Here is a 22,086-nt window from a genome sequence, read left to right on the forward strand (position 1 = left end):
GGAAGGGAGCAGCTAGTGCCATGGCTGGCATCTCCCCAGTCATCACAGCCTCATCAGATGTGACGGTCGCTGCGGAGGGGTGAAGGAGTTGCTGCTGTCATCCAGAGCACCCTGAGAGGAGCCTGAAGAGATGACAAGCATCTTGTGCACCAACATGAGGTCGCTCTGAACCTCCCTGCTCACCATTGATGGATGGGCACCTAGCTGGGATATCTCCAGAAACCCCTGATCTGTCCCTGGAGCTGCCTCTCCATGAGAGTCGACACTCTCTCAATGGAGGAGGCAGTGCGCTCAGCCATGAGGGTGAAAGCAATGCTCATGCTGCACATGGACTCTCCACAACGGAGACCATGGCATGCAGACCCTCATGGATCTCCGCCAGATCCTCCCCTACACCCCGCTGGACATTAAGCATCTCCAGAGGCTCATCATCTGCCTTCAACTGAGCATCGCCCTGATCCCCTCCACCTGGAGGAGGCAGCCACTTCCTCCAGGAGGACAGCAAGGCACTCGTCGGAAAAGCAGGTGATTGAGTGCCCATAGAACAGGTATTCTTCCATGACACCCTTCCTGGGGCTGACTGGACCATTTTTAAACCAGCCGACGAGTTGCCATTGAAGCCAGCGACTGACCGGCCCCCACTCCCGCTCGGCCCTCCCCAGCCAGTGAGGAGCTGCGTTTCACGCTGGGCGGGCCTTAATTGGCCTACCAGCTTGAAATTGTGGTCTGAGTTGATCGTGGGCTGTTTTCTGGCTGTTCCTGGGCCCACCGACTGCACCCTCCCGCTGACCTCAAAATTCTGGCCCATGTGCCTTCTGGACTTCAAACCCCTCCCAGCACCCCCAACAACATCTCCACATAGGCATCGGAGCCACAAACAGCGTCATTTGTGCATAACGTTGCCTCAGACTTCTGGGTATTCACAAGGTATAACCCAGGTAGAGCCTCATAGCTGTTAGATTCATGGAGGATGGTGAAGACATGCAGTGAGGAGACGCCATAGATCCTCACATTGCATCTGTGAATGTTTGACTCCAGTCTGGCTGATGGCAGCGCACATACCCTCTGTGAGAATGCTCCTGTCATGGAGACACAGCAGAGACCCTAATAGTCGCTCAATCCCAGGAGGAAAATGATGTAATGCAGTGAAGACACCCCACAGACCTTCACATAGCCTCTGTGATTCTGACTCCTGTCTGACTAAGGGCAACTCGCTTGCTCTCTGTGATCAGGGTCATATCATGGAGACGCAGCTGTGAATTTTTAAATGCACCTGATTCTTTGTCAGCCTTCAGCACCTGACCCCTTCAGGAGCACAGCATCACCGGTCACCAAAGCTGACAAGATGGGGAGGCCAGCCCAACCTCAAAGTTACTGAAAGCACAGAGAGAGAATGACAGAACTCTTGACACTTGCCCATGACATTCTGGCAGCAATGACAAGTACCGTTGAGGTACACGCATCAGTAATATGTCCAGTGAGTGTGAAGCTGGACCATCACTTTGATCTGAAGGCTGCACAATGCACAGGGAAGAGGCCCTGGACTGAAACACCTGCCTTTATTTTGTGCAGGAACCAAGGTTTCACATCTGAGTGACATGAACACTGCTCATTAGAATAAGGAGTCATAGGCAGGGCGACATTCTTGGGACTTTATTTACAATAGTGAACATTATGTACAAATGATTAAAACCCGTGCCCAGGCAGTGCAAGAGGGGGGCTGGGAGGAAGAAGGACATCCTCGTGAACCTGCTCCTGGGCCTGGCCAAGTTAGCCATTAACAGGTCCAGGCAGCGGGCGATCGAGGGGGTCGTCTGACCCGACTGTCTGCCCCTCGTCCGTGGCTACGTTTGCAGCCGGGTGTCCCTGGAAAGAGAGCACGCGGTGTCCATAAGACATAGGAGCAGAAATTAGGCCATTCGGCCCATCGAGTCTGTTCCGCCATTCAATCATGGCTGATAAGTTTCTCAACCCCATTCTCCCGCCTTCTCCCCATAACCTTCGACCCCCTTACCAATCAAGAACCTATCTATCTCGGTCTTAAATACACTCAATGACCTGGCCGCCACAGCCTTTTGTGGCAATGAATTCCATAGATTCACCACTCTCTGGCTAAAGAAGTTTCTCCTCATCTCTGTTCTAAAAGGTCTACCCTTTACTCTGAGGCTGTGCCCTCGGGTCCTAGTCTCTCCTACTAATGAAAACATCTTCCCCTCATCCACTCTATCCAGGCCTTTCAGTATTCTGTAAGTTTCAATCAGATCCCCCCTCATCCTTCTAAACTCCATCGAGTATAGACCGAGAGTCCTCAAACGTTCCTCATATGTTAAGCCTTTCATTCCTGGGATCATTCTCGTGAACCTCCTCTGGACCCTCTCCAGGGCCAGCACATCCTTCCTGAGATACTGGGCCCAAAATTGCTCACAATATTCTAAATGTGATCTGACCAGAACCTTATAAAGCCTCAGCAGCACATCCTTGCTTTTATATTCTAGTCCTCTCAAAATAAATGCCAACATTGCATTTGCCTTCCTAACTACCGACTCAACCTGCAAGTTAACCTTAAGAGAATCTTGGACTAGGACTTCCAAGTCCTTTTGCACTCCAGATTTCTGAATTCTCTCCCCATTTAGAAAATAGACTATGCCTCTATTCTTCCTACCAAAGTGCATGACCTCACACTTCCCCACGTTGTATTCCATCTGCCACTTCTTTGCCCATTCTCCTAACCTGTCCAAATCCTTCTGCAGCCTCCCGGCCTCCTCAATACTACCTGTCCCTCCACCTATCTTTGTATCATCTGCAAACTTAACCAGGATGCCCTCAGTTCCTTCATCTAGATCATTAATGTATAAAGTGAAAAGTTGTGGTCCCAACACTGACCCCTGCGGAACTCCACTAGTCACCGGCCGCCATCCTGAGAAGGACCCCCTTATCCCCACACTCTGCCTCCTGCCAGACAGCCAATCTTCTATCCATGCTAGTACCTTGCCTCTAACACCATGGGCTCTTATCTTACTGAGCAGCCTCCTGTGCGGCACCTTGTCAAAGGCCTTCTGGAAGTCCAAGTAGATAACATCCATTGGCTCTCCGTTGTCTAACCTACTTGTTACCTCCTCAAAGAATTCAAACAGATTTGTCAAGCATGACTTCCCCTTGATGAAACCATGCTGACTTTGCCCGATTTTACCATGTACTTCCAAGTATTCTGAAATCTCATCCTTAATAATGGACTCTAAAATCTTACCAATGACCGAGGTCAGGCTAATAGGCTTGTAATTTCCCGTCTTTTTCCTCACTCCCTTCTTAAACAGGGGGGTTACATTAGCAATTTTCCAGTCCTCTGGGACCCTCCCTGACTCCAGTGATTGCTTAAAGATCACCACTAACGCCTCCACTATCCCTTCAGCTATCTCCTTCAGTACTCTGGGGTGTAATCCATCTGAGGAATCCGGGTGTCTGCTGGCACCCTCGAGGCCTTCTGTGCCTGGTGGGCACCGCGGGGGCCAGGATACTTTATCGACCTTGTTAATCACATTTTGGTTTGATGTTGCAAGTTTCCTTTAAATTTTGTCTTTGGTTTTGCAGTGACCCTAACTTTGGGGCTGTGTTTAATTTATCCCTCGTTTTGTTAATTTAGTTTAATTGTTTGACTCTAAAAGAGGTACATCTTTTTAACCTTCCTAACCCTGCTGCTACGTCCTGGTGCTCCCCCAACATCCACGGCGGAGATGGAGGCAGCCTGCTTACTGCTACGCCCTGTCTGTGATGACCTTGACAGGCGTCCCCTGGAGAGCTGAGACCTGGAGGGCCCTGGCCTGCTTTCAGGGTCCTGCTGTGTGACAGTGGCACCCTCCTCGGCCTGCAGGGCTGGAGCCACTGGGGTCACAGGAAGAGTCGATTCGGATGGGCTGGACACTCCTGGAATCACCTGGGTGGATGGCCCCGGGGCGTGTACCTGCTGATCGTCCTCCCTGTGGGTGCCCAAAGGCCTCTGACTGATTCCTCAACAAGAAGGGGAAGCTAGAGTGAGATCGAGCTGCCCCGCATCGCACTCGCATTGACACTACTGGAGACCAACTATGGCGATGGAGTTCAGCCCACGCAGCAGTGCAGGACCGATGTCCTGGACCCAAGGTCTCCATGGCGGTTGCCATCCTATCAATGTTGACCTTAGTGCATTGGCATGCCGGTGCTATCTCCTCAGACTGAAGGCGGATGTACTCCTCCATCGTGCCTTGCAATCTGAGAAGTGCAGATGACGTCCCTCCCTGATGTTCCCAAGCTTACCTTTGCAGCTCCAGCAACTGAGGTATGAGCGAGTCCAGAGGCTCATCATCTGACTCGGACTCAGCAGATTTCTGGCGCCCAGCAGTCCTCTGAGTGCCAGAAATCTGGGAAGTCCCTGCCGCCGCCTGCTGTGGATCAGACAGTGCAATGTGCTCACTAGATTGTGATCCCGAATCTATCTAAAGCTGGGTCCCACCGAGGTGTGTGCCTCTGTGCTGGTGGAGGGTGGGTGAGCGCTGTGATGGGTCTTCAATGAGGGTGCTTTCAGATTCTTCTGATGTCTTCAGGGCTTGATTGGAGACCCTGGGTCATGGACTGTCAGCTGTTTCCCAGATGTGCCTGCGAAAGAAAGGAGAGATAATTAGTGCATGGCAGTGACCTGTGAAACAGGACACATCACTCACAGCATAGTTGTTTGAAGGATGTTGCACTACTGAATCCTCACTTGGTGGAGCACTGCCGACCTCATAGTCATTTCAGGAACGGTCTACATCTCCGCCGGCCAGCTGTATGACTCTATTTTTAAAGCCTGTGAGGACCTTGATGTCCGGCATTCCTCCATCAGTCTGTGACCTCTCCCTTTTGTTCTGTGCCAGCTTGTCCAGCATGAAGACAAATGGAGAGAGTGTAAGCAGGATGCCTGCTAGGCCAGATGATAAGTATGCCTGGCATGTGTGGGTGGTGAGTGATCCCATGGGCGGAATGAGAACAATGAAAGTGTGTGTGAGTTAATGAATGGTGATGTCCCTTGAACTGGCAGTGAGTGAGATCCCTATGGATGTGTGATGGGTTTGTGAGTGTGTTAGTTGAGATTGATGAGAAGAGCCACCTACCCTGGCGGAATGGAGGGGATCATTCATCCTCTTGTGGCTGTCCTCTTCTACAGGGCTTTGGCACTGACCACCACCTCCCATGCTGGATTGGTGATGTTGCTGCCCATCCTGCGGTCAGAGCTGGGTAGAGAACATCACGGTGGGCCTCCATGGTGCCCAAAAGGTGCTTGAGGGACACATCACTAAACCTGGGGGTGGGGAGGGGGGCGCGGAGCTGCAGTCTTGTTGCCTTTCAGGGCCATGCCTTCTTTGCAGCAGTCCTGGTCTGGAAGCACTGAGACATGTGCGCGCGGCTGCACTTTAAATTTGGCACCCAGCGTGATAAAGCGGCATGGTGAAGGTGTGGCAGGTGAATCAGAGCCTGCCTGCCATCAGAATGCTGTGTTTCCCGGGAATACATGATTAATGAGGCAGGATTGGGACGATATGGTGTGAAAAACCATCATTACAACCACTGGGTAAAACGTTCTTTTTCCTGCCTGCTACTGCACTTAATGCAAATCTGGGGCGATTTTGTCTATTGTTACTGAAGCACTGACGTATCATTTTGTTCCTCATTGAGGTTCAGGTAGGAAAATTGTTCCCTGAAACCCTGGGTGAGTATCAGAGTCCTTCTCCTCCTCCAGCAACTTGTTCTGCTCCATATGGCCTCTGTTCATTCTCCAAGGAGAATGTCAATTAATGTTCCCTTGTCTAGGAGCAGCTAGTTTGTGCTAGAAACCGTTAATTCAGCAAAAAGTCCTGCAGATCCTTCCACAGCGCACACTGTAGACGTTTTTGCAATTTAAAACAACCATAGAAAGCACCAAACATTTAGAATGGTAGCACCAGCCAGAAGAAATCAACCAGATATTGACCTATAAGTAGTTGAAGTTTTCTTTAAATGGAGCTGGTGTGGTCCCTTCCTGCTGCTGAATACACGTTCAGCTGTGTGACGTTACGAGAGGCTAGCTGGAGTACTAAGCTCTAAAATGGCACTTCTGGTGTCAAATCAGTCTTGCACATTGAGTGGCCTCATGATCTGTCTGCTCTGCATATTTCTGGCAGACATTCACTATGCATACACTAACACCTTCACCAATATGGCATCCTGCGAGATTCAGCCTACAAGTATGTGACAGATGCAGCAGACACCATTTTGGAACTCTAAGGGTAATCATAGGGCCCAAAAAACAGATGCTAGCGAGCCCAATTTCTCTTTCACAGTTTGGTAATGTATTTTCAGATCTGTGCGTATTATAATATGGTTACCATCCAACAATTGTATTAACATTCACTAGATGAAATTAATTGCAGATTCACAGTAAATGCCGGGCTTTGAAAGATTCTTAATTTTGTTCTACTGCAACATTGCCATTGGAAAGATAGTGTTAGTTTACAGAAATTTGCTTAATTTGTTTGAAATTCTCCTGTCAATTTTTTTAACGATTTAAAAATAAGGAATGCCATGCAGGCACAATAAACATTTGTCCGATAATATCAGCAATAGTAACGTCTAAACTTTTGTTGCTAAAGGACAAATTTTGCAAGACTTTGCAATGCCATTCAAGGTTTATATACAGCTGAAAAACATCAGAAACTTTCATGCTTGTTGTCCCTAATTTTCTGATATACACTGCTTGCACGTGAAGTCTCACAAATGGTAGAATATCACCAGAGCATTGAAGGAATTTTTGATTGTGAATAGCATTCCATTTTAATTCGGATATATCAAAAACTTTGGTAAAATTATAAAATGCTCAGTTTTTTTGATTTTTTTTGTTATTTCACAAATTAACATGTGATTGGAAGAAGTATTTTAAGCTTCAGTACACTTTCTTGTAAAAACTGAAATAATTACTAAAGTGAGTATTCTAAAAACAGTTAATTACTAAAGTGATAATGGTGTCTCTTAGCATGGAAGAGATGGTAGAAGCGCTTTTTACAATCTTGCAGTCAAATGCTCAAGCCTAGGACATTTTTTTATCAATTGTGGGGATTCTGTCAGCTCTTAAATAGACAGTTCAGTAGAGTGTAAGAGGCGCATGAGGAGACAGGAAAGTACGCCTGAATGAGACATAGAATGAGTGTGGAGCTAGGAATTTGGTTCATGTGGTGAGTTCTGGGAAATTTTTCTAAAGTTTAAATATAGATTAAGAGTCAGACTCTGATATAGAACCAACAACCGTTAAGTGAACTAAGTAGCCTTGTTGAACAGGGGGGATGGGGGGTGCTTGGTAGTTATCTGTCAATCAGCTGAAAGGAGTTGGGTTAATTATTGTAGCAGGAAGTGAACAGTTAGTGGCTCATCAGAAGCTCTATTTCCGATACAGGTGAGACGTAGATAGAGTGTGGAGTTGGGAAATTGGTTGTGGGAATTTGGTGCATGGGGGAAAGAGGTGCTCGATCTGATACTTTTTTTTATCAGTCTCCAGCAGTTGGTGAGTTTTGCTTTCCTTGTCTCTAAGCTAGGAAAGTGCAAGTTACCATTACATTAGAAAATTAGAAAAACACAAAAGTTTTACATAACCCTTAAGTAACTAACATAGGCATAGGGGAAGGAGCTGAGTGGTGACTAAGTCTGCTTTACTCTCTAGTCTCCAGTTTATAGTAAATAGTTCAAAAGTAAGCTTAAGGTATGGCAGGGCAGCTTGGCCACACAAAATGCCCATCCTGTGGCATGTGGGGAGTCATAGACGCTTCATGTGGCCTAGAAGAGCACATATAGAGCAAGTGTCTCTAGCCGCAGAAGCGTGGGCATCGGATTTTGGAGCTCGAGCAGCGGCTGGAGTCACTGTGGTGTATCCGCAATACTAAGGACTACGTGGATGGCACGTTTAAGGAGGTGGTCACACCACAGGTTAAGAGTGTGCAGGCAGAGAGGAATGGGTGACCACCAGAAAGTCTAAGAGGACCAGGCAGGTAGTGCAGGAGTCCTCTGAGTTTATCTAGTTCATGAACCGGTTTTCCATTTTGGACGTCTGTGAGGCCGATGGTTCCTCAGGGGAGTGCAGTAAGAGCTAAGTTCAGGACATCAAAGGTGGCTCAGCTGCATTGATGGGAAGGAAGACGAGTGGAAGAGGAATACTTGTAGGGGATTCAATAGTTAGGGGAACAGACAGGTGTTTCGATGGCCGTAGAAATGACTCCAGGATGGTATGTTGCCTCCCTGGTGCCAGGGTCAAGGATATCACAGAGCGGCTGCAGGACATTCTTAAGGGGGAGGGTAAACAGTCAGAGGTCGTGGTTCACATTGGTGCCAATAACATTGGTAGAAAGAGGGATAAGATCCTAAAAGCAGATTTTAAGGATATAGGTAAGACATTAAAAAGCAGGTGCTCAGAGGTAGTAGTCTCCAGATTACTACAAGAGCCACTAGTGAGTGTAGTAGAAGGTTAGAGCCGATGAATGTGTGGCTGGAGAGATGATGTAGGAGGGAGGGATTCTGATTCCTGGGGTATTCAGACTGGTTCAGGGGGTGATCGGACCTCTACAAGCTGGACAGTTCTCACCTCAATGGGAGCAGGATCAATATCCTTGCTGGGAGGTTTGCTAGTACTGTTGGGGAGGGTATAAACTGTTGGGGATGGGAACCTGAGGGTAGATTCAGATGGGGCAAAATTAGAAATGGTAATGGAAGGCAGAAAAACAGTGAGTGAGTCTGGAAGACAGAGGAAACAAAAGGTAGAAAATAAAAAGAGTTTGGCAGTGCTCAAGGGTACATACTTCAATGCGAGGAGAATAGCAAATAGAGCAGGCGAGCTGAGGGCACAGATAGAAATGTGACAGTATGATATCATAACTGTTACAGAAACATAGCTTAAAGAGGAGACAGGAATGGCAGCTCAACATTCCTGGTTACAGGGTTTTCAAATGTGATGGAGAGGGGATAAAAAGGGAGGAGTTGCATGGCAATTTTGGTTAGAGAAGCAATTATAGCAATGAGGAGGGATGATATATTTGAAGGATCATCAATTGAGGCAATATAGAATGAGCTTAGGAACAAAAAAGGGGCAGTCACACTACTGGGTGTGTATTATAGACCCCCAAACAGTCCAAGGGAGATAGAAGAGCAAATATGAAGGCAAATCTTTGAAAAGTGCAAAAACAGTAGGGCAGTAATGCTAGGGGATTTTAACTGCCCCAATAATAACTGGGATTCTTTTAGTGTGAAGGAAATTAAGGGAACAGAATTCTTGCAGTGCATTCAGCAGAACTTTTTTGTCCAGTATGTAGCAATTCCAACCAAAGAGGGCACGGTTCTAGGCTTAGTTTTGGGAAATGAAGCTGGGCAGATGGAAGGAGTGACAGTGGGAGAGCATTTTGGTGGTAGTGATCATAATTCAGTTAGATTTCGCATAATTATGGAGAAGCACAAAGATAAAACAGGAGTCAAAGTTCTAAATTGGCGCAAGGCCAAGTTTACTAAGCTGAGGAGTGATTTAACAAATATGGACTGGAAACAGCTACTTGAAGTTAAATCAGTATCAAAGCAATGGGAGGCATTCAAAGGGGAGATTCAAAGGGTTCAGAGTAAACATGGTTCCCACAAAGAAAAAGGGTGGGACGGCCAAATCTAGAGCCCCCTGATGTCAAGTAGCTTACAGGGTAAGATAAGTCAGAAAAGGAGAGCTTATATCAGGCACTGAGAGCTCAATACTACAGAAAGCCGAGAGGAGTATAGAAAGAGATGGGGTGAAATCAAAAATGAAATTAAGAAAGCAAAGAGAGGGCATGAATACCGGAAAGCAAAATCAAGGAGAACTCAAAGATGTTTCATCAATACATCACGAATAAGAGGATAACTAAGGAAAGTATAGGGCCCATAAAAGACCAAAAAGGTAACCATTGTGTGAAGGCAGAGGATGTGGGTGTGGTTCTTAATGAATACTTTGCGTCCGTCTTCACAAAAAAGGGGGACAATGCGGACATTGTAGTTAAGGAGGAGGAGTGTGAAGTATTGGATGTGATAAACATAGGGAGAGGGGACGTATTAAGAGGATTAGCACCCTTGAAAGCGGATAAAACACCAGGGCTGGATAAAATGTACCCCAGGCTGTTAAAAGAAGCCATGGGGGTCTGACCATCATTTTCCAATCTTCACTGGATACTGGTGTGGTGCCGGAGGATTAGAGGTCTCCTAACCTTTGTTTAAAGAGAGAGAGAGAGGGATAGACTGAATAATTACAGGCCAGTCAGTCTGACTTTGGTAGTGGAAAAATTATTGGAGTGAGTTTTGAGGGACGAGATAAACTGTCACTTAGAAAGGCATGGATTAATCACAGACAGTCAGCATGGATTTATTAAGGAAGGTCGTATGTAAATAATTTGATTGAACTTTTTTGAGGAAGTAACAAGGAGGATTGATGAGGGTAGTGCAGCTGATGAGGTCTACATGGATTTTAGCAAGACTTTTGACAAGGACCCACATGGCAGACTGGTTTAAAAAAATAAAAGCCCAGGGATCCAGGAATTTTTTTTAAAAATTCATTCACAGGATGTGGGCTTTGCTGGCTAGGCCAGCATTTATTGCCCATCCCTAGTTGCCCTTGAGAAGGTGGTGGTGCGCTGCCGTCTTGAACCGCTGCATTCCATATAGTGTAGGTACACCCACAGTGCTGTTAGGAAGAGAATTCCAGGATTTTGACCCAGTGATAGTAAATGAACAGTGGTACATTTCCAAATCAGGATGACGTGTGACTTGGAGGGGAACCTCCAGGTGGTGGTGTTCCCATCTATCTGCTGCCCTTGTCCTTCTAAATGTGTTCATGAGTTTGGAAGGTGCTGTCTAAGGATCCTTGGTGAATTCCTGCAGTGCACCTTGTAGATGGTACACACTGCTGCTATTATGTGTCAGTGGTGGAGGGAGTGAATGTTTGTGGATGTGATGCCAATCAAGTGGGCTGCTTTGTCCTGGACGGTGTCCAGCTTCTTCAGTGTTGTGGGAGCTGCACTCATCCAGGCAAGTGGGGAGTATTCCGTCACACTCCTGACTTGTGCCTTGTAGATGGTGGACAGGCTTTGGGGAGTCAGGAGGTGAGTTACTCGTTGCCCAATTCCTGCCTCTGACCTGCTCTTGTAGTCTTTATATGGCTAGCCCAGTTCAGTTTCTGGTCAATGTTGATAGCGGGGGATTCAGTGATGGTAATGCCATTGACCATCAAGGGGCGATGGTTGGATTCCCTCTTGTTGGAGATAGTCATTGCCTGATACTTGTGTGGCGCGAATGTGACTTGCCACTTGTCAGCCCAAGCCTGGATATTGTCCCGGTCTTTTTGCATTTGGACATGGACTGCTTCAGTATCTGAGGAGTCACGAATGGTGCTGAACACTGTGCAATCTTCAGCAAACAATGCCACTTCTGACCTTATGATGGAAGGAAGGTCATTGATGAAGCAGCTGAAGATGGTTGGGCCTAGGACACTACCCTGTGGAACTCCTGCAGTGATGCCCTGGAACTGAGATGATTGATCTCCAAGCACCATAACATGGTCAATGAGTGGATGCCCTTTGGCTCGTTAGGAATGCCAAATCTGGTGAACAGGTGACAGGCCTTCATTGATGGAATGCCATATATGATAAAGCTGTGCCTCCTTCACTATTGCCTGCATTTTGAAATTCTAAATCCCAAGGGTGGAATTTTCCGTGCCCACTGGCATCGGGTGTGTTTGGCATATACTGAGATGAATTTTTTGGTTTGGTCTCACACCAACTGCACACTGACTGAGTGGTACCTTTTACAGCCGGTGTATCGCTTCCTTTTGAAGTGGGAGGTCTGCAGAGCCATATGTGTGCATTTAATGGCACTCTGCACCATTGAGAAGCCCACTATCCTGGCAAGCTCATGTATGTTTGCACCCTTGTGTTCCTTCTCAAGAAGAGGATGAGATTCTATCTCTTCCTATAGAGCACCCCTTTCACTTCCCTATACTACTTTGGACAGCGAATTACGAAAGATTGCTAATATCACCAGCTACCGCCTGAAAGGAATCTGTTGGAAGATGAAAGGCTAAGGGGGAATATTTACAAGAACTGGGTGGGCCATCCTCACCCTTATTTGAGGCTCCAGGTCTTTGCCAAGGAGACAACACAACTCCATCACTACCTCTTTGGGAAACAAAGCCTCCTGAGAAGCTGCTCTTGGCTCCTCCCAACGTAGGACTGGTGCTCCTGGAAGACCCTCTTGGAGTAGGGCAGCCTAAAATGAGCCCTCTTTTTACTCCCTCCTCCCAAGTGCTTCTCTGCCTTCCCCTCTCACTGTCCTGCTCATTTTGCTGGTCGAGTGGCATGGCATCTACTGCGCTGATACTTTTGCAAGGCTATTTGATTCTCTCAGCCTTTCAGTGGTCAGCAGAAGCCTTCAAAATCTTACAGCAACTCACCACAGTGCTCACCTACACACTGGAGAGCCGGCGCAGACATGATAGGCCAAATGGCCTCCTTCTGAGCCATACCAATTCTGTCATTCTACCAACTTCACCTGAGCACAAGTAAATCAAAAGCACCACAGCTGCAACTTGTTTATGGTCCTTTAAAAGCTAAAGAACAGGCCCATCTTAACTAACATTTATTGTTTCAGAAGTGAAAAAGGAAGGCTCTCCCTCCTTATTGGTTGGGCAATTGTAGCATTTGCACGTTCATACCAAAATCTTGCTCCTCCGACCATTGGGGCACACACAGGGGACGTACTGTGCAGCACTCAAGTTGCCTCACACCAGGCAAGTCATGAAAGAAGCAGCCAGCAACACTTCTCATGTTTCAACTCTTCAAGTATGTCTGCATGTTGCTGCTGATGTGGTGCTATGTGAATTTGATTTCACGGTCATTATGTGCTGGTCTCAAGTTCCCCTCTCCACTATTTGAATAGAGTTATCAACAAATTAGAAGTAAAGGATCAAATGCCTCTTCTAAAGTAGTGGAAAGATAAATTTGATACAAAGGTTATAAGGTAACTGCTCACAGCAATTTTCAAACTAAGAAAACAAGTTGTGAGAGCAAAGTATGAGTGGTTTGCAATCAACTAAACCTAGAGATTGTATTACAGATATAAATGTTCTTTCAAATATTTTGTTTTGTGCCTTATTTTCCTTAAAGTTTTCACATTAAAGGCTTATTACTGGAGTTTTTATTTCTATTCTGTCACCCGTTGTATCTATAGCCACTAACTTCTGTTGTTCAGTTGTCCGTAATTGTGACAGCAAAAGGATGTGATCTACAACATTATCAGGATATCAGTCTAGCATTATAATGGTGTCACCTGACAGGAGGAAAGGCCTTCTATGACAAATAACACACTGTTTTATCTGTTCTGCACAACCATTTTATTTCAATGTTCTTCCTTGTACACCACTGCCTGCTTTTTCCCGCCCCCACAAAAAAACGCATAAATCTGCACAAACTGTGAAGCAAACAATCTGGTCAAGGCACAGTTCAGAAGTCAATATTTTTACAGCATTTTAATTGTTGTAGTAGTATTGAGAAATCTGTTTTACATCACCAAAATACAGAGAAAATTTGGCTCTCAAAGAATTCCTATAATACCATTAAAAATAGTAGATACAAGTAAAATAAAGATGAACCTATGATTATCATTATTTGCCTCTGACCAAGGCATGTTCCACGTGAATGATTATTCACTGTTATTTAGTTGCTTAAATATGAAACAGCTTCATTATAGAAGTCATAGGCATTGGTTGAGTACCATGTATCAGCTGCTAGTAACTGCATTTATTTTTTACTGTGCATTTTGTTGTTTTCTGGCTAGTACCTGCATGAAAATGGAATTGTTCATCGTGATCTCAAACCTGAAAATCTTCTCTATGCTTCTCCTACACCAGATGCATTGTTAAAAATAGGTGAGTTGTGTAAATGGTGTCACACTCTGCAAGAGATGCTTAGAAGACAGATGACATTTTTTTGTCAAAAGATTGTCCAACTGCTTTTCCTTCTTGCAAATAACTTTTATTATTAAACTATTATTTTAAGTGCAGAAAAGTACTATGGCACAAATCCGGTAGCCAATTTAAAGGTGTTAAGAGGACACTCCATATTCTGTTGAAAAATTTGAAAAATGTATCACACTTTATCATTTGATAAATGTTTCTCAGGCCTAAGAGTGGAAGCTAGTTTAATTAAAATGAACAGGAAATAGCAGAGCATATCACAATCACATCATGAATGATCAGCAAATTGTATTTACCTGAACTGGAAATCTGTTGCATTTGTAACTCTGGCTGATGTGCAGCATTTAATCCAGTAATTACAAAGCTTCCTATGCAAGCATCTATAAAATCAAGTAATAAATGATATTTTAGCAGCCCAGAGTGTAAATCCAATCCCCAGTGCCATACAATGTAGGAAATAAGCTCACAATTTCCCAGTAAATTTCAACCTTACATTTTTAATAATAGAATCATATGTTTTTGTCAATGTGATCAGTTCCTGCAATACTGTTTGGGTCTAGCTTTACTTAATTTTTAATTGCATAACTATTGATTTTGAATAACCTGTTTAGAATTGATTACAAAATTAAACCCACATCATAAATTGTTTAACTTGAAGAAATACAGCAATACACTGGGATTGTTGGCATTATGGTATTTACCCAATTTTTTTTTCATCCCTAGGATGTGAGTCCCATTGCCCTAACTACTCTTGAGAAAGTGGTGGTGAGCCACCTTTAAGTTGGAGTTTGAAGGAATTAGAGTAGGCAACAGCAAGCCATTAGATGGGGTCAGAGTAAGGGGGAAAGTAAAAAAATGCCTAAATCAGGGTTAATGTGCATGTATGTGAATGCACAGAGTGTGGTTAATAAGAAGGTGAACTACAGGCACAGGTTGACAAATGGAATATGACAGAGACCTGGCTCAAAGAGGGGCAGGACTGGGCATTAAATATTCCCAGGTACAAGGTGTTTAGGAGGGTCAGGAAAGCAAGAAAAATGGGGGGAGTGGCAGTATTGATTAAAGATGGCATTACAATACTGGAGAGAGACGATGTTCCAGAAGGGTCAAGGATGGAATCTCTCTGGCCAGAGATAAGAAATAAAGGTTCAATAACATTGATTGATGTAGTATATAGACAACCAACTAGTGCAAGGGATGTAGAGAAACAAATTTGCAAAGAATTTACAGAGAGATACAAGAATTGTAGACTAATTATAATGGGGACTTCAATTACCCAAATATAGACTGGGATAGGAATAGTACAAAAGGACAAGAGGGATGAGAATTCCTGGAATCTTTTCAAGATAATTTTCTGCAGCAGTATGTTTCCAGTTCAACGAGAGGGCAGGCACTGTTAAACCTGGTTCTGGGGAATGAGTTGGCCCAAGTGGATCAAATATCAGTGGGAGAACAATTAGGGAACAGTGACCATTGTATCATAAGGTATAGGTTGGCCATGGAAAAGAAAAGGAACAATCCAAAGCAGGGATAATTAATTAGGGCAAAGCCAACTTCGTTGGTATGAGAATGCATCTGAGCCAAGTGAGTTGGAATCAATTCTTGGCAGAAAAGACGGTGGCTGACCAATGGGCCACCTTCAAAGAAAAAGTATTGCAGGCAATGTCAAGGTATATTCCCTTGAAGGGGAAAGGTAGGACAAATAAATCCAGAGCGCCCTGGATGATGAGAGAAATAGAGGTGAAGATGAAAAGAAAGAAATGTGCATATGACAAATGTCAACATAAGAACTAGGAGTAGGAGTTGGCAATTCAGCCCCTCGATCCTGCCCCGCCATTCAATACGATCATAGCTGATCTCGTTTCGGCCTCAACTTCAATTTCCCGCCCTCTCCCCATAACCTTTCAACCCGTTACTAATTAAAAATCTGTCTATCTTCTCAAATTTATTCAGCGACCCGACATCCACTGCATTCTGAGGTGGTGAATTCCACAGATTCACGACCCTTTGAGAAAAGTAATTTCTCCTCATCTCTGATTTAATCTACCACCCCTTAGCCTAAAACTATGGCCTCTCATTCTAGAATGCCCCACAAGGGGAAACATCCGCTCCACATCTACTTTGTCTATCCCCTTTAGCATCTTATATACCTCAATTAGATCTCCTCTCACCCTTCTAAACTCTAGCAAGTATAGGCCTAAACTGCTCAATCTCTCCTCATAAGACAAGCCTCGCAACTCTGGGATCAATCTAGTGAACCTCCTCTGAAGCACCTCCAATGCAACTACATCCTTCTTCAAGTAAGGGGATCAAAACTGTGCACAGTACTCCAGGTGCAGTCTCACCAACCTTGTACAGTTGCAACAACACTTCCCTATTTTTATACTCTATTCCTTTAGCAATAAATGCCAAAATTCCATTTGCCTTCCTTATTACCTGCATACTAGCTTTCAACGAATCATGTACGAGGACACCCAGATCCCTCTTCACTGAAGCATTCTGAAGTTTCTCTCCATTTAAATATTCTTCTGACCAAAATGGATAACCTCACACTTATCCACATTAAACTTCATCTGCCAAATAACCTTTCCATGTCCATTTGTAAATTTCTTATTTCTTCATTGCAACTTACTTTCCCACCTATTTTGGTGTCATCTGCAAATTTAGCTATAGTACCTTCTTTCCCTGAATCCAAGTCATTAATATAGATTGTAAATAGTTAGGGCCCAAGGACCGAACCATGTGGCACCCCACTAGTTACAGCTTGCCATCCAGAAAAAGACCCATTTATCCCGACTCTGCTTTCTGTTGTTTAGCCAATCCTCTATCCAAGCTAATATATTACCCCAACTATGTGTGATCATATCTTGTATATTAATATTTTGTGCAGCACCTTATCAAAGGCCTTCTGGCAGTCCAGATATACTACATCTACAGGATCCCCATTATCCACTGTCAAGTAGAAAATACAATGGAGAATCGGGCTGAATATAAAAGGACCTGAAGGGGAAGTGAAAAAAACAAATAAGAAAAGCAATGGAAGAGCATGAAAAGAGCCTGGCAGCTAACATAAAAGGGAATCCCAAGGTCTTCTATAAACATATAAATAATAAAAGAGTGGTAAAAGAAAGAGTAGAGCCCATTAAGGATATAAAAGGGGACTTGCGCGCAGAGGCAGGAGAAATAGCAGAGGTATTAAACGAGTACTTTGCATGTGTCTTTACAAAGGAAGAAGATGCTACCCAGGCCAAGGTGCGAGAGGGGGTAACTGGTACACAAGAAGAATTTCAGTTAAGGAGGAGAAGGTGTTAGAAAGAATATCTTTACTTAAAGCTGATAAGGTACCAGGACTGGATGAGGCGCATCCAAAGGTACTGAGGGAAGTGAGAGTGGAACTTACTGAGGCACTAGTGATAATCTTCCAGTCTTCTTTAGACACAGGGGTGATGCCAGAGGACTGGAGAATTGTGAATGTTACACTCTTGTTCAAAAAGGGATGCAAGGATAAAGCTGGCAACTACAGGCCTGTCAGTTTGACTTCAGTGGTAGGGAAACTTCTGGAAACTAAAGCTCGGGACAAAATCAATTATCTTGCATCTGGCTAAGTGATTATTAAGGAAAGCCGGCATGGATTTATTAGGAGAAAATCATGTTTAACTAACTTGTTGGAGTTTTTTGAGGAGGCAACAGAAGGTTGATAAGGGCAACTCTGTTGATGTGGTGCATATGGATTTTCAAAAGGCATTTGATATAGTGCCACATAACAGACTTGTGAACAAAATTCTAGCTCATGGAATAAAATTGAAAGTAGGCACTTGGATAGGACATTGGCTAAGTGACAGGAAACAGTGGTGACAAAGGTTGTTTTTCAGATTGGAGGAAGGTTTGTAGTGGAGTCCCCCAGGCGTCAGTGTTGAGACCCTTGCTGTCCCTGATGATCTAGACAGTGGAGTTCAGGGCACGATTTCAAAGTTTGTAGATGATACGAAGATTGGAAACGTTGGCTGGGATTTTCCCTTCCTGCCAGCGTTGGGTGTGTTCGGTGCTGTGAGCGGACAATATGGCATGATCAGTTTCATGATGACGTGAACCAGTTCACAATTTTCCGCTCAGCCCACTGATGGCGGGCTGTGTTCTCTGCCATCGGATGTCAGGAACCTCATTGTAATACATCAGCATATCATTATTAGGCTTGCCCATCAGAATCATCTGGATCGTCCACCCACATCGGCGGCAAAGCACACCGGTGTAGAACACATCTTGACAACTGTGACGTGCAGAAGTCAGGACTTATAAGCCAGAGCTTTGCTCACATCATGGACATCCAAGGAGCAGAAGATGCTGGAGCCCAACATAAATGGCACACAAGAGGAATGTCCAGGGCATGCTGGGTGAATTCTCATGGACATGGCTCTGCTGCGAAGCAGCGCACGGAAGTTGGATAGTCACCGTTGATGCTCACAATGGGTGACGGTTGAGGGGGTGGGAGAGGAAGGGCTAGGATCGGCTAGGAGAGGAAGAGGTGTCGTGGGGGGGGATGTGGTTGGGAGTGGGGAAATGAAGGTGTCAGGATGGGGTGAGGCAGGGGAGGGGCAATGAAGGGGTCAGGATAGGGTAAGGTTGGGAGGGGGAGAGGGAGAATGGAGGGAGGAGGGGGTAACGGGAGAAGATGACAACTGGGGAGGCAGGTGTAAGGTGGGGGGTGGCAGGTGCAAGGGAAGGAGCGTGGAGAGGCAAGCATGTCCTGGGGGAGGAAGGGGTGCAGAGACGGGAGGATGCCTGAGGGGTGGAAGGGGCACGGAGAGGAGATGGTGTTTGGGGGGAGGAAAGGGTGCGGAGCGGGGAGGGTGTCCAGGTGGAGGACGTGGTGCAGGGAGTGAAGCTGGAGGAAGGAGCGAGGCTGGAGGAAGGAAGGGGGAGGGACTAAGGGTGGCGGAAGAGGTAAGGGCGGAGGAAATAGTCAGGGAGGGGGTAGTCTGAGGGAGTGGGAGGAGGGGGAGAGGGGTTCCGGAGGGGGAAAGGGGCGCGGAGCAGGGGATGTGCAGGTGAAGATGCATGGGAGGGATCATATAGGTCCATTTATGCCTCCTGATGAGTGAACTGAGATTGGATGTGGTATGGAGGAAGGGTGAGTATGACCGAGAGCAGAGTGAGGCAGTAAGATGGGAGGGTGAGGGTTCGATAGTAGTATAGAAGGGACTGCAAGTGTGGTTGGTGGGGACCCGGAGGCAGGCACAGACCCTGGGGGTGGGGAAGAGGAGGTCAGGAGATGAATGTGGATGGGGGTGGCATTTTTGGAAAGGAAGGGAATGTGCATGTTCACCTGGACATCCTTGAAGGAAAAGGGTTGTGGCTGGTAGGTAACGGAGGGGAGGTGGAAGGTGATGCCGGGGTGTCAACTATGATGGGGGAGAGGAAATAGGTGACCAGGGCAGGGTGGAAGATGGGGGAGCATACAATGCAGTGAAACCAGACCATGCTTGCTAAATTGAAAGTGAAACAAAAGTATTGGTGGGTGAGATCAGGTGCTGCAAGGGAATGTGATCAGTGGGTGGGCAGAGATGCAGGTCAGCTCAGATGAACAACTGAAAGTGAACCCCAGCAGGCAGCATTCAAAATGTTCAAGACATTGAGATGAGTGTGAAATGTGAAGGATCCGCATGCATGGGAGAGTGCTTGCACGAGGCTCTGAAAGGCCCTGCCACACACACACACATCTTCCTCCAGAATCACTCATGGGCCAGCTGCTCCCTCTGCGGTGATGGGTCTTCCAGGCTGCTTATGTCCACCTCTTCACCGGAGGAGGAGTCCTCTTGGTTGCAGATGATGATGTGGATGCAACTGAGGGACTAGCTAGCTGACGCTGTTGGTGCCTTGGCGGAGCTCCCTGTGAACCAAAGTAGAGATAAATAGTGCATGGCAGCAGAGGCAAAAGCAGGAGAGAGAGCACTCACAGTTGTGTTGAGAGAAGGATGATGTGGTGCAGAATCCTCAGGTGGGTGTTCGCCGCCGACCTCACTGTCGCAACAGGTAGGGTCCACATCCTCATCAGTCAGCACAATGGCATGCCCCTCAAAGTGAGTGAGGGGCCTAATGTGGACCACTCCACCCCTGGTTTGGGACCTCTCCTTGCTGATGTGAGCAGGCTCCTCCTGCATGAAAACAGATGGAGAGAGTGTGAGCAGGATGCATGGCACTGCATGGAATGTTTATGTGCTGAGCGGTGCCATGGAGAGGAATGAGGATGTATGCTTGAGAGGATATGAGTCTGATGGAGATGTGAGGGTGTGCGTGTGAGCATTAGTGGTGTTGTCCCTTGAGGTGTGAGATCCCAGTGGATGTGTGATGAGTTTATGAGTATGTGAGTTGAGAGTGAGCTACCCTGGTGGAACAGATGAGACCATTCATCCTGTAGTGTTACTGGATGGCTGTCCTCTTGCAGGGCATGGACGCTGAGCATCACTGCCACTGCCTCTCAAGCCTGGTTGGTAACGCCGCTGCCCATCCTATGGCCAGAGCGGGGATAAAGGACATCGTGGCAGGCCTCCATGCCATCCAAAAGGTGTTCAAGTGACGCGTCGCTAAACCTGGGGACTGCAGTCCTCTTGGCTTTCGTGGACATCTTCCCTGCAGTAGTCATGGTTTGGAAGCACTGAGATGTGTGCGCGCAGCTGGACTTTAAATATAACACCCGGCATGATGAAGCAGTGAGGTGATGGCAGTTAGGCAAGTGAGAGCCCGCCCACCATTGAAACGGCATGTTTCCCAGGAATGCATAAATAATGTGGCAGGATTGGGATGATACAGCGTGAAAACCTGCCATTGCAGCCAGCTGGTAAAATGTCATATTACCTACCCACTACTGCACTTAGTGCAAATCTGGAACGATTCCTCCCATTGTCAACTGTGATGAGGGTAGTCTTGAACTTCAAAAGGACATAGATATGTTGGTGGATTGGGCAGACAAGTGGCAGATGAAGTTCAGTGCAGAGAAGTGTGAGGTGATTCATTTGGCAGGAAGAATATGGAGAAACAGTGTAAAATAAAGGGAGAAACTCTAAAGGAGATGCAGGATCAGGTACGTAGGTCAATGAGGAAGGCAGGGCATGTTGAGAGTGCAGTTAATAAAGCATATAGTGTCTTAGGCTTTATTATTAGTGTACAAGAGTAAGGAGGTCATGTTGAACTTGTATAAGACATTGTTTAGGCATCATCTGGAGTACTGTGTTCAGTTCTGGATGCCATACTTGAGGAAGGTTGTGAAGGCATTGGAGAGAGTACAAAGGAGATTCACAGAATGATTCCAGGGAGAAAGAACTATGGGGATAGATTGGAGGGGTTGGGACTGTTCCCCTTGGAGAAAAGAAGGCTGAGAGGAGACTTGATAGAGGTATTCAGGATCTTGAGGGGTGTGGACAGTGTACATAGTGAGAAATTGTTCCCACTCAAGATAGCATCAAGAAATAGAGGGCACTGATTCAAAATAATTGGCAGAGGGAGTAAAAGTGATGTGAGGAAAAGTTTTTTCACCCAGAGGGTGGTTGTAGTCTGGAACAGGCTTCCTGAGAGGGTGGTGGAGGCAGGTTCGATCAAGGTATTCAAAATAGAATTGGATTGCTATCTGAAAAGAGAGAATGCGCAAGGTTATGGGGATAAGGTAGGGGAGTGGGACTAGGTAGAATGCTCTTTCAGAGAGCCAGTGCAGACTTGATGGGCAGAATGGCCTCCTTCTGCAATGTAAAGATTCAGTGATTCCGTAAACTGCTGCAGTCCACAGCTGTCAACACCCACAGAGAGGGAATTCCATATTTTTGACCCGTCGACAGCGAAGGAACAGTGATATAGTTTTAAGTCAGAATAGTGTGTGGCTTGGAGGGAAACTTGCAAGTCATGGTGTTTCAATGCATCTGCTGTCCTTGGTCACCAAGGTGTTAGAGATCGTGGGTTTGTAGAGTGCTGTTGAAGAAGACTTGACAAGTTGCTGCAGTGCATATTATATTTGGTACGCACTACTGCTTACAGTGCACCAGTGGTGGGGGGAGTGAATGTTTAAAGTGGTGGATGGGATGCTAATCAAGTGG

General features: G+C 46.0%; 1 protein-coding gene across 3 annotated transcripts in view; it reads left to right on the forward strand.

The window, feature by feature from the left end:
• camk4 (calcium/calmodulin-dependent protein kinase IV) overlaps positions 1–22,086 on the forward strand; it is a 278,967-nt gene that overhangs the window by 181,051 nt on the left and 75,830 nt on the right. For all 3 annotated transcript variants that reach the window (XM_078566212.1, XM_078566205.1, XM_078566219.1), the window contains one exon: positions 13,867–13,957. In XM_078566212.1, coding sequence (XP_078422338.1) covers positions 13,867–13,957 — 91 coding nt within the window. The remainder of the gene's footprint in view (positions 1–13,866; positions 13,958–22,086) is intronic.

The sequence above is a fragment of the Cetorhinus maximus genome, chromosome 2, assembly GCF_964194155.1.
Source record: "Cetorhinus maximus chromosome 2, sCetMax3.hap1.1, whole genome shotgun sequence".
Taxonomy (NCBI): domain Eukaryota; kingdom Metazoa; phylum Chordata; class Chondrichthyes; order Lamniformes; family Cetorhinidae; genus Cetorhinus; species Cetorhinus maximus.